The sequence below is a fragment of the Pseudophryne corroboree genome, chromosome 3 (genome assembly GCF_028390025.1).
Source record: "Pseudophryne corroboree isolate aPseCor3 chromosome 3, aPseCor3.hap2, whole genome shotgun sequence".
Lineage (NCBI taxonomy): Eukaryota > Metazoa > Chordata > Amphibia > Anura > Myobatrachidae > Pseudophryne > Pseudophryne corroboree.
Genome location: NC_086446.1, coordinates 89,585,299 through 89,597,740, shown reverse-complemented (window position 1 = coordinate 89,597,740; position 12,442 = coordinate 89,585,299). Strand labels below are relative to the sequence as shown.

The 12,442-nt window shown below is 46.1% G+C and overlaps 1 protein-coding gene across 5 annotated transcripts in view; it reads right to left on the bottom strand.

Annotated features, from left to right (window-relative positions):
* Positions 1 to 10,673, bottom strand: part of LOC135057050 (zinc finger protein 883-like) — a 74,496-nt gene extending 63,823 nt beyond the window's left edge. The window contains exons 1-3 of one of the 5 annotated variants that reach the window (XM_063962926.1): positions 10,595 to 10,673; positions 10,241 to 10,311; positions 9,421 to 9,573 (exon numbers count right to left, since the gene is read on the bottom strand). In XM_063962926.1, the coding sequence (XP_063818996.1) occupies positions 9,421 to 9,525 (105 nt within the window). In that variant the 5' untranslated portion in view covers positions 9,526 to 9,573; positions 10,241 to 10,311; positions 10,595 to 10,673. Of the gene's footprint in view, positions 1 to 9,420; positions 9,574 to 9,676; positions 9,731 to 9,948; positions 10,153 to 10,240; positions 10,550 to 10,594 lie in introns of those variants that run through there. The other 4 variants (XM_063962925.1, XM_063962929.1, XM_063962927.1 and 1 more) reach the window with 4 other exon arrangements.
* Between the last annotated feature and the right edge of the window lie 1,769 nt (positions 10,674 to 12,442).

Sequence of the window (12,442 nt, the reverse complement as noted above, 5' to 3'; positions counted from 1 at the left end):
GCGGATGACATGCTACTTTTCCTGCAGGACTCTGATGACTCCCTACAAACAGCATTACAGGTAGTGGAGAATTTTGGTATATTTTCCGGTCTGCTAATTAACTGGGACAAATCCCACATTTTTCCTATTTCTGGCCTTCTCCCTGAAAACACACGGGGGGCGTATCCTTTGCAATGGACACTGCGGTTCAAATATCTAGGCATCTGGATTACTCCTATGGCACGTAGCTATATGGCCCAAAATATTGACCCCATATTAGCGACATTTAAAGAGAAGGCACATAGCTGGAAAAAACTACAGCTGTCTGTCCTGGGTAGGGTTAATTTATTTAAAATGGTGATGCAGCCAAAGTTCCTCTATGCTCTACAGAATTCCCCGGTCTACCTTCCCAAGTAGATCTTTACTGTTATTGAGGGAGTTTTATCCTCATTTATATGGAGTGGCAGGCCGGCGCGGGTCTCTATCAGAACGTTATGCAGATCTCAGATGTCCGGCGGAGCAAGTCTCCCGGATCTCAGACTATACTATGTGGCGGCTCAGCTGGCCCATCTGAGTGAATGGACTGGGGACTCTCTGGGGGATACGATGAGGGGGTTTCTGCTTTCTCTCTCTCTCCTCTTCAGTTTCTCCTTTCTGGTCTCTCAACGTCTGGCTTGCCTCCCCTGTTGCGTCAAGCCTTGCTTATCTGGCGCTATGCGCACACTCTATATGACTGGGAGGGACATGATACCTGTACCCCACTGTGGTTCAATAGTGCATACCCTCAGCTATATGGGATGTCGCTAGATAACATATGGATTGCTAGGGGAGTCATGGCACTGGGTCAGCTATACCCCGATGGAGTGCTGAAGTCATTTCAGCAACTGAAGATCGAATTTGATGTACCTAACACAGTTATGTTCCGATATTTTCGGCTTAGACATGCTGTACAGACCCAATTCCCTCGCGGCCCACCATCGATTGCTGACTCACCTGTTAAGATGCTGCTCGCTTCTATGAGCCAGAGGGGGAAGGTGTCTATCATATATGCTGCTTTAAATAATAATAGCTATCCCGATCTATTAAATAATCTCCGTATTAAATGGGAGAATGATTTGGGGCAATTGTCCCAAGAGCAGTGGCTCCAGATTATGAGTTCCCTTAAATACACTACGCCATGTATAAGGTATAAGCAGGTTTTTTTCTACATTCTACACAGGGCCTATCGCACTCCGGTTACTATGCAGAGGGCTGGTCTTAGGGAAGATTCTAACTGCCCCAGGTGTCAGGCAGCCGATGCCGGATTTTGGCACTTATTGTGGGACTGCCCTGAGATTTCCCTTTTCTGGCATAAAGTGTGGTGTGATGTGACCATGACAGCACCATCCCTCCCTACATTAGATCCTGGCATATGTTTATTTGGGCTAGATTTGGAGGAAACACACTCTGTTTTACTGTACAAATATGTCCTGTGTCTCACAACGCTAGCTAAGGTGGTTATTGCTAGGGTCTGGTTCTCTGCTGGTGTACCTAGGGTGGAGCACTGGAGGGCGTTGGTGAACGAGGTAATTCGTCATGAGAGACATATGTATAAAATACGGGGTTCCACCTCTCGATTTACGGAGATGTGGGGCCGCTGGGCGAGCAAGTATTAAGCACATGAGCGACATTTGTAAAACTATGGATACTCCTTGTCGTGGATATATGTATGTACATATATATGATAAGAAATAACACGCACACCAAATTGTGATTTGAAAAAATCTGTTTATTGATGGCAATTGTTAATGTCATAGTTAAATTTCAATGTTGATGCTTTGTTTTGTTTTTTGTGACACAAAACTTAATAAAAAATCACTTGATTTAAAAAAAAAAGTACCTGGAGTTCCAGGACATTTAGAGACAGCAATCTTTCGTGCTGTGCCCAGAGACCCTGGAGCTGACAATTTTGAACTACAGCTCCCCAACCTCTGAGACTCGCGTCCGTCGTTAGAATTATCCAATTCCAGGCGCCAAACCGTTTTCCTGCGGATAGATTGTGTACTTTGAGCCACCAGAGTAGAGACACTCTGGTCCGCGGCGACAACCTCACCCTGTGGTGAATCTGCAGATGCGAGCCCGACCACTGTGCGCGCACATCCAGTTGAAAAGGACGCGAGTGGAATCTTCCGACCTGAAACGCTTCCAAAGCCATCATTGTACTGAAAAAAATATATGATGTGTGTATTCTGGCGCAAAAAGTGTCAGCCCAATTTCACTCCTCTTGTGGTCTACCCAATCTTAGACTACATACAATAATGGAAAATATAAATGGTTTGAGGGGAAATCTAAGGCGATACAAATTAATCAGAACAAGATAGAGAAAATATACATCACATGAGATCTCGACGAGCTGATGATAATTTGAATTTCTCTGGTATCCGATATAGGCAATAGTTCTTTTTCAATTCAAATCAATCTCCAACATGAAATTCATAGGAAACAAGAAATAAAAAGAGGCATACAATGTGTAGTATTGTTTGTCATCAGACAATATAAGTAAGTCCTGTGACTTCTCCAAAGGGAAAAGAGCCCTATATGGTGAAATTCTTGATAGTTGAGAAAGGGAAAGTTCCTCACCACCTTTTCATTCAGAGATGAACGTACCAAAACTCACTTGAAATAGTGTAGACTCATGCATATCAAGGTATCTTTAAAAGTAGAGAACAATAATGTAAAATTTGTTCAATTAGAACGTACCACACTCACTTTCTTGGAGTGTGGGTATCCTCACATAACGGTTTCTTTATAATGGATGTGAATGCAGCCGTTTATTTCCAAAAAGAAATTAGTTTATTGTCGCACAGTTAATAAAAAATTAATTAAAAATATTTCTCCTTATATATTGCCATCACAGGGTATGTACAAACAAGGTGGGTCAGATGAAATGAGACTGACTTAGGTGAATTCCGGACTAACACCTAGGTAACACCCGTGTACTATACCTTAACAATATAGATGGTAACAGGAGGATGCTGTAAAAACACGTATAAATCACTGTCTGGGAGCACCGCACCAACGCCGTTTCGACCCAATGGTCTTTTTCAAGGTATGTGCCCAGACAGTGATAGACAGGATATTTATACCATAAAACAGGAAGCAGTAAAGGAACATGGGTAATGGCTTCTATTACCATAATAAACTTACATTAACATCAGTGGTTCTTATCTTTAAACCAGATTCATATAGTCCAAATCTTCTATATATATATTTCCAGTTAGAATAGCCAGTTTAATAAACGTACACTAGCTTATATGTCAGACGAGATCGCGGATTATCCACTTCCGCGTTCCAACATGCGTTCCACGGGAACCGGAAGAAGGCTGTGATCGAGTTTAATTAGGAATCAACCATTGTGTGCTAGAACTGATCTATAAGTACATGCATTCCCTCTATATATTAAGAGGACATCATGTTCCCAAAAGGGATAAGAGAGCCGTGCTGCTCGGAAAAAGACGATCGCGGGACCTTCTATTTCCGCGTCCCGGCATGCGTTCCACGGGACCGGAAGTGACCCGCGATCAAGTCTACTGTAAGTGGAAAATATATGCAGTGTCTAAATGCGTTCCACCAGAATGGAGATAATCCTGTCTATCACTGTCTGGGCACATACCTTGAAAAAGACCATTGGGTCGAAACGGCGTTGGTGCGGTGCTCCCAGACAGTGATTTATACGTGTTTTTACAGCATCCTCCTGTTACCATCTATATTGTTAAGGTATAGTACACGGGTGTTACCTAGGTGTTAGTCCGGAATTCACCTAAGTCAGTCTCATTTCATCTGACCCACCTTGTTTGTACATACCCTGTGATGGCAATATATAAGGAGAAATATTTTTAATTAATTTTTTATTAACTGTGCGACAATAAACTAATTTCTTTTTGGAAATAAACGGCTGCATTCACATCCATTATAAAGAAACCGTTATGTGAGGATACCCACACTCCAAGAAAGTGAGTGTGGTACGTTCTAATTGAACAAATTTTACATTATTGTTCTCTACTTTTAAAGATACCTTGATATGCATGAGTCTACACTATTTCAAGTGAGTTTTGGTACGTTCATCTCTGAATGAAAAGGTGGTGAGGAACTTTCCCTTTCTCAACTATCAAGAATTTCACCATATAGGGCTCTTTTCCCTTTGGAGAAGTCACAGGACTTACTTATATTGTCTGATGACAAACAATACTACACATTGTATGCCTCTTTTTATTTCTTGTTTCCTATGAATTTCATGTTGGAGATTGATTTGAATTGAAAAAGAACTATTGCCTATATCGGATACCAGAGAAATTCAAATTATCATCAGCTCGTCGAGATCTCATGTGATGTATATTTTCTCTATCTTGTTCTGATTAATTTGTATCGCCTTAGATTTCCCCTCAAAGCCATCATTGTGCCTAAGAGGGGACTGCACAAATGTACAGAGACTGTGCGTGGCTTGAGCACTAATTGTACCAGATGACGAATAATCTGTACTTTCTGATCTGGTAGGTAAATTCTTGGATTTACCGTATCGAGAATCATACCTAGGAATTGAAGTCGTTGAGACGGAATTAGATGTGATTTCTTGAAGTTGACAATCCAACCGTGCTGAACTAGTACATTGTACGTTAGCAACGCATGTTGGAGGAGCATCTGTTGAGACGGAGCTTTAATGAGCAGATCGTCCAAGTACGGAACTATTACAACTCCTAAGGATCTGAGATGAGCTATCATCAGAGACATTACCTTGGTGAATACCCGAGGCACTGACGAGAGGCCAAACGGTAAAACGTGAAACGGATACGGGTTCTGCCGTATCGCAAACCGCAAGAACCTCTGATGAGGTGGCCAAATCGGAATGTGTAAGTACGCATCCTTGAGATCCAGCGCAATCATGAATTCTTGTGGCTCTAAACCTGCAATTACTGACCGCAGAGATTCCATCTTGAATCTGTAGTAAATGACGAACTGATTGAGGCCCTGTAATTTCAATATTGACGAGCCATCCGGCTTTGGTACCATAAACAGACTGGAATAAGAACCCTGACTGTCAAAGTCAGAAAAATATCACTCCACACGTTGCCATATTTGCACCTCATACGTGTCCGCGCTGCGCATGCGTGCGCTCTCCCGTGCGTACGCATACCCGCTGTTACGTGCACCCGCAGGCGCACGGTATGCGCATTTACGGTAGAGTTTATGTGCGCCTAGCGTGCGACTCGATCGTTACATAATTTTACCATATAATGTATTTTGTAGATTATGGTCCCTTTGATAGAATCTGAAAGTTTAGTTAATGTAGCATGTTCATAGACAGAGATCCCTCTTTGTTTGATACGAAGGGTCAGACAGGGGTTACACAGTGTTGTTTAGTATCCATCGGAAGAGTATTTAATTAGCAATATTCCGGTGTTGGTTTGAAGCGGATTAATCGCTCGTGCGAATAGTTATGGACATAAGAAGTTTATGGACTTTTACTATTATTTGCACTTTATTATCCATGCGGCGGGAAACCTAGTTTCCCACCCACCTGAGCAGTTGGAAATAGTCACAGCCCACCTGTATGAACCAACCTATGACCTTTTGTTATAATGCGAAGACGAATTCCTGTGTCCAATGAACAATGAGATTGTAGGGACCATTGTACTGTATTGTGTGTGGTGTATATATAGACAAGCCGATCTGATCCAGCTCCATTCTACTCTTCTCTTCAACGGTTCTCACCACTGATAATCGGGAGCTGGATATCCAGAGGCGCATGCGATTGTTTCTTTTGTGCGTAAGTTTCTCCGCAACTATATTATTGTCTTTATTGATATTGTGAGCCATATCTCTCTCTCTCCTCTCCCCTTTCTCTCTCTTTTCTCTTGAGTGTTATTGTACTGTTATTGTATTTTAAGTGTAGTTATTCGGTTAGGTGATCCATGTTATATTGGTAGTGTATGACTTGTATTGTATTATTCTTTTGCAAATAGAACGTTCATATAAGGTGTTAGAACCTAAGACCGGTATCTGTGTATTCATTATATTTCTAAGTATTCTCAGAGCGTCGGAGACGCTCGTACAGCTTTCAAGTTAATAAGGTTACACTGTGTTACATTTACACCCTATCACTGCACCAAGGTTTACTGCATAAATACATTGTGTTTGGTATAGTTATAAAGGTTTAACACTGTGAGCGTCGGCGCCGCTTGTGATCTCCTCGTGGTCCCGAGCGTCCGCTACGCTAATAGCGTATCATTACGTTAGTCGGCAGCCTATAGCGTGCCTGCCTGTGATCTCTTGGCCGTGAGCAAACGTGACGCTCGAGCGTCTCGACTACGGCTAAGCGATTGTTACGCAACGTGCGTACCCTTACGGTATACCATACGCCAATAGCGTACTGTGTTCTTTGACCTTTTAGAGGGTTTTAAGTAAGATAAAGAACTATTACAACTCCTAAGGATCTGAGATGAGCTATCATCAGAGACATTACCTTGGTGAATACCCGAGGCTCTGACGAGAGGCCAAACGGTAAAACGTGAAACGGATACGGGTTCTGCCGTATCGCAAACCGGAAGAACCTCTGATGAGGTGGCCAAATCGGAATGTGTAAGTACGCATCCTTGAGATCCAGCGCAATCATGAATTCCTGTGGCTCTAAACCTGCAATTACTGACCGCAGAGATTCCATCTTGAATCTGTAGTAAATGACGAACTGATTGAGGCCCTGTAATTTCAATATTGGCCTGACGAGCCATCCGGCTTTGGTACCATAAACAGACTGGAATAAGAACCCTGACAATGTCGTGTACAGGGACCTGAATCAAAACAGCTGAATCCAGCAGAGACTGAATGGCAATTTGCCAAACCGCCCTCTTGTCGTCCGACACAGGCAGTCTTGTCTTGCGCAGAGGCGGTAGACAGTCAAACTCTATATTGTAACCTTTTAACACGAAATTGCGTATCCACCCATCTGTGGAAATCTGGAACCACGCCAAATGGAATATTTTAAGGCGTGCTCCCACAACTGGTGATCCGAGAAGGGCTAGGAGTCCGTCATGCCACCGGCTTGTGGGTGACCTTAGCTTCCTGATTACAGGTGTTGGTTTGTTGAAAACCACGTCCTCGACCTCATCTACAAGTCGTGGCTGTTCTTCTACCTCGGCCTCGAAAGGGCCGAGGTCTAAAGGATTTGAAGGCCGGGCCAGAGTAGTTTATTAACCTCTGCCTCCGTTTGCCAAGACCGCAGTCAGAGTGCTTGTCGTAACTAGCGACGAAGAAATGCAAGAAGTGAGCTGACGGACGTCAGTAGAAGCTGTACCTAGATACTCAGCATCTTCACAGATGTGATCTGTGAGAAGTATAAGGTGATCGTCATGTAGACCAGACTTGTGTTTCGGTATCCATACCCTTAGCGCCTTAGTTACCCAAACGGCAATCAAACCAGGTCTAAGCAACACCCCTGCTGCTGTATACATGGACTCTAGCATAGCTTCTAGTTTACGCTCTGACGGGTCTTGAAGCGTAGTAGCAGTTGTTACTGGTATGTTAATTTTACAAACTGCGGAATTGGGCAACTAGACTTAAATCTGCGAGGTATAGAAACACGGTTATCTGGTTTCTTCCGTGTTTCTACTAACATCTTATTAAGAGATTCCGAAACCGGAAAACACACTGGAGCTCTGTTTCGTCTAGTAAATACTACCCCATCAGGCATTAGAGTTTTTTCAGACTCGTAAACTTCAGAAACTGACGCACTGCCCTGGTGAAATTAACACTGACCGACTGTTAATATTCCCACTATCTTGCGCAGTGAGGTTTTGCTGGCGCCTTACCTATTATGTACCCAGACAAGTTCCTCGACTCAGTAAAATTCTGTATATGGCTGAAGAACAGTGTACAAATAAAAATTCCTACTAACAACCCTGCGCCATCTGGTGGAGAGTGTTGTAGGACAGGAAAGTTCTGGAAAAGAAACAGGAAGCATTGTTAAAAAATGGCCTCCAGCCATGTGCGTATAGTCTGTTACACAGAGCATACTACATATTGCATGTGAATGTTATAAAACGTGCCCTTATGCATATATAACACAATACAGCCTTCTTTAGCAAAAGCAGTCTATTGCTGCTGCTGAGGGCACACACTCCCCCCCCCCTCCCCCCCCCCTGCAGTTGCGGTGCATGAAATAGGGGCAGTGAAACTCCTGTCTGTCCTGCATGAGCCCAGTAACTACGAGGCCTGTTTTTAGGGACAGACCGCGGCAGCACTGAGCGCTGTCCGCGGTCTGAGTGAGCAGAGCCGCCGGCAACTTCCCCCCAGCGTGCCCTTCTGAGTGACTGAGCTGGCGTCGTGACAGGGACAGACCCCGGCAGCAGTGAACGCTGTCCGCGGTCTGTGCAGAGCATCAGGGAGCGCTGACAACGGCGCTTGGAGCGGCCCTGCAGCGCATCCCTCTGAGCGGCAGCCGGCCGCGCGACCTCCCTCACAGACGGCCCGCGGCACAAGCACTGACTGCAGTCAGTCTCCTCTCTCTCCTCCCCCGGCAGACAGAGCTGCGCCAGCCGGCGTTCGCGGTCTGGAGCTCTGAAGCGGGAGGGAGGGGAAGAGCAGCGGCGCAGGGCGCCGGACTGTTGTACAGGGACCTCTAAGCGGCGAGCGGTAGTTTCGGGGGAGGGGGGGGGGCCGGGTAGCAACGTGTCTAATAGTCCCCCACACGGCGGGGCGGCAGCCTGACTGACCGACCCGTTCAGAAATACCTTTTTGTCGGCTTCTCCTCTACAGGACTGCTGAAGTCATGTGCTCATGGGCTCTGACAGGGCTTCTTGATCAAGTGCCGTCCAGTCCCTTCTGCAGCCTCAGCTGAAAGTAGCTGAGCTGCTTGTGGCTGTGAGGGGGCTCCTTTGTGAGGCCCGACACGCCAAGAGCTGCACGCAGCAGCTTCTGTAATCCTGGACCCAGAGCTTTTGTGTAAGCTGAGAAAGGATTGTAATAGAAAAAAAGTATAAAAAATAAAAATACTCTAAAAGTAGAATATGTGGAGGAGCTCCACGCTTTGTGCTCCTATCCATGTGAGCACCGAAAAAACACTGGAGGTATTCGGGGAGTATGGAGGGGAGGAGAGTTACTGAAATTTGAATATTCAGTGCCCAGTCCTTGCTAACACCGTCCATATCCCAAGAGTACTCCAGTGACCCCTAGTGGATGAAAAAGAAATTCAAATATGTCCTAATACTTCAACAAAACTGGGGCCTTGTGGTCGTGGCATCTCTGCAACCAGGGTCACGGGGGCCAGAGTCTGAAAACACAGAGGTCTTCTAGGACTAGAGTCACAGGTGGTGTCACAGAGACCAGGATCCCTCACCTCTCCTGTCAGTTTCCTTTTTAATAAATATAGGTAAGAGTGATGCCACTGTGAGGTTCCCAGGATCCCCTCACCTCTCCAGTCAGCAGGTAGATGATCTCCAGGGAGAGATTTACTATCCTTTCAGTCATGGGACTCCTGTCCTTCTCCATCCTCAGCGAATCAATGACGCATCTCATTCTCACGTGACCTCCAATAAAGACTTGCGTTCCTCACAGCTCAAGTGTCTAGCAATACATATATTAAAATAAATATCACGGAGTACATGTAATATATGCAAATATGTAACATAATTTTCGAGTTCATGGGACCCCTTGGGTTAGCACATACTTGCCTACTTGACCCTCTCCATGAGGGAGAAAATGCTCTGTTCCTGGACTTTCCTGGTAATGTATGATTGCCATCACCTGTGGTGAGCTAGTTAATTGATAAGAAAGGTGTGTCACCACAGGTGATGGCAATCATACATTACCAGGAAAGTCCAGCAACAGAGCATTTTCTCCCTCATGGAGAGGGTCAGGTAGGCAAGTATGGGTTAGCATAACTAAACTGCTACAGAACATCATTAAACTTGATCAGAACATTAAAATGTGCATGCTCACCACAGGTTACTATTCCCAAAAGATGTGCACGTGGATAGTACTATTAAGTAACCCAGGGGTCCCACGTTCTGAATTTGAGTCATTACGTCCTCCACTTTTCCCTGAGCCATACAGTCCTGGTCTGTGTTTCTACCAGCAGTACACCCTCATACATACACAGTCACCCAGGCACACATTTTACATCCTCATGGTCAGCACATATACCCCCATACCCACAGTCACTGCTCAGCATTACACTCTCATACATAATAATAACAACAACAACAGCAATGATAAAGAACAGGGCTCGTACCGTTAACATAGGTCCTCCAAATCTGCCCCAGAAAGGAAATACACACTTGGTACAGTGGGCTGCGGGAGAACCTGACAGTGATGTCAGGTGGATAGAGTTAAAACCACAGGAAAATGGCCGCCGACATTCCATGTTTGGAAAATATAGTTAAACAGTTCACTAGATGCTACAACACTCTTGTTTTCTGATCCCTAGTGTAGAAAGAAACCTGATTCTAAGAAGAAGCGTTTGCCACTTTCTTGTCTACCAGTGCAGCAACATTTTGTCATTGATCTTGTGCACGCTGACAAAGCTGCAGCCATTTTCTTGTAGTCCTATGTTACATTCATTCTGATAGCCATCCTCTTGGAATACCTGACAGCGGAAGAGAGGAGGATGTTACTGGAAAGAGAGGCTGTATTGGTGCTGTACAGTCATTGTTAGTGTGAGTGATACTCTGAGTATGGTATCTGCTGTTGGCTGTTATTCCTATTTCACCAGGTACATGTCCTCCCCCGGTCACTGGCAGTGGTATCTCCCCACTGGAGTTAGCGCACCGGCGTGCGGGGGAATGTACCACTTGCACACTGCAGAGTAGGGGAGTGTGAGGAGGAGAATCGGTGCAGCAGCCGATGCCTGCACTTGTGCTGTGGGCCCAGGGACAGGCGCAGCTCCCGGCTGCCCACCATCCTTGTACACGGAGATCATCATTACATAATGTACCTTGTATGCCAGTGTTCCTGTTTTATATGTGCAATAGGTACAGTATAGTGACAGTCAGCTGCAGCTGTCTATCCTCCATGTCACAGATTATCCCTGAGGGCCAGTAACCTCTGTGCCCACCCTGCTGTAATATAAGTTATAATTATCCAGCTTATTACTCGTGTGGCTGCATTACTCTCCCCTGCGCCACCGCGCTTACCTGTGCCACTGCCTTCTGTGTCTGCTATAATGTCGCCGCCAGCTCTGCTGTTACTCATAGAGATTATGGGGGTCATTCTGACCCGTTCGCTCCCTGCGTTTTAACGCAGCTGAGCGACCGGGTTCCTCCTGCGCATGCCGGCCGAAGTCCGTAGCAGGGATACAATCACCTCTGCCTGATTGACAAGCAGAGGCGATCGCTGGGCGGGAGGGGGCGGAACGGCGGCGTTTGGCCTCTTTCGTGGGTTTGGTCCGGCCAACGCAGGCGTGGCCGTACCAAACGGGAGGGGGGGGGGAGCGATGAGTAGCTCCCGGCCAGCACGCTAAAGCTACGCCGGCCGGGAGCTACTCTTGAGGTGCAAAGGCATCGCCGCTGTGCGATGCCTTTGCACTTCTGGGGGAGGGGGGGCGGCACTGACATGCGGGACGGGCTAGCCCTGTGCTGAGCGTCCCCCCGCATGTCAGGGAAGAAGATCGTAGCTGTGCTAAATTTAGCACAGCTACAATCAACTCGGAATGACCCCCTATGTTACTAGTAGTTATATCGCACAGCCTTATACTGTACATAAACCTTACCAGTACCCTGGGATAGATTGAGCCCATGCTACCACCAGGAAGAGTCCCGGTAGGCCGACATGTCTGCGAGGTCTGTTTTGTGTGTTGTCATGTTGCCTCTCTCCCACGTGACAGGCAGCCTACAGCACTCATTACCAGGGCCGTCTTAACAGCAGTGTTGGCCCCTGGGCAAAGCAATGCACTGGGGCCCCTACCCATCCTTCAGCGGTAGGAGTGGGGGTTGCTATCAGCAGCAGCTTTGATGCCCCACCGGTCGTAGGGGGTGTTCTATCTTTCGTTCATCATGTAGGATCTGGAGCAGTCATTTCTACTAATTACTCCTTTATTGCACAGATGGTGGGAGAAGGGGCAAGAGGGAGAATACTAAACTGTAGAAGATGGGGACATTGGGGTGAATGAGGGGGCCCCGATACATGGCTTACAGGGTGGTAGGGGGTGTTTAATATGCAGGGGAGGGGTGTGTAGTGAAGTGGGCTTAATATTAATCTTTTACGATGGCAGGGCAGCTTGCTTGACTCAAGAGCTCTCCAGTTGCTGGAAATAGATTTCTTGGCCTTCAATGTGATAAAAAACTACAGAGACCCACCTTTCAGGAGATACTGGGGACTTGGGGATCAGAGTTCAGGAGCCAGAGCAATTCACCGATGAAAATATAACACTTATGCTAAGTGTGTGGAGCTGGAGCAGGGACCGGCTGCTGAAAGGCTGATATCTCTGGTTCTGGGA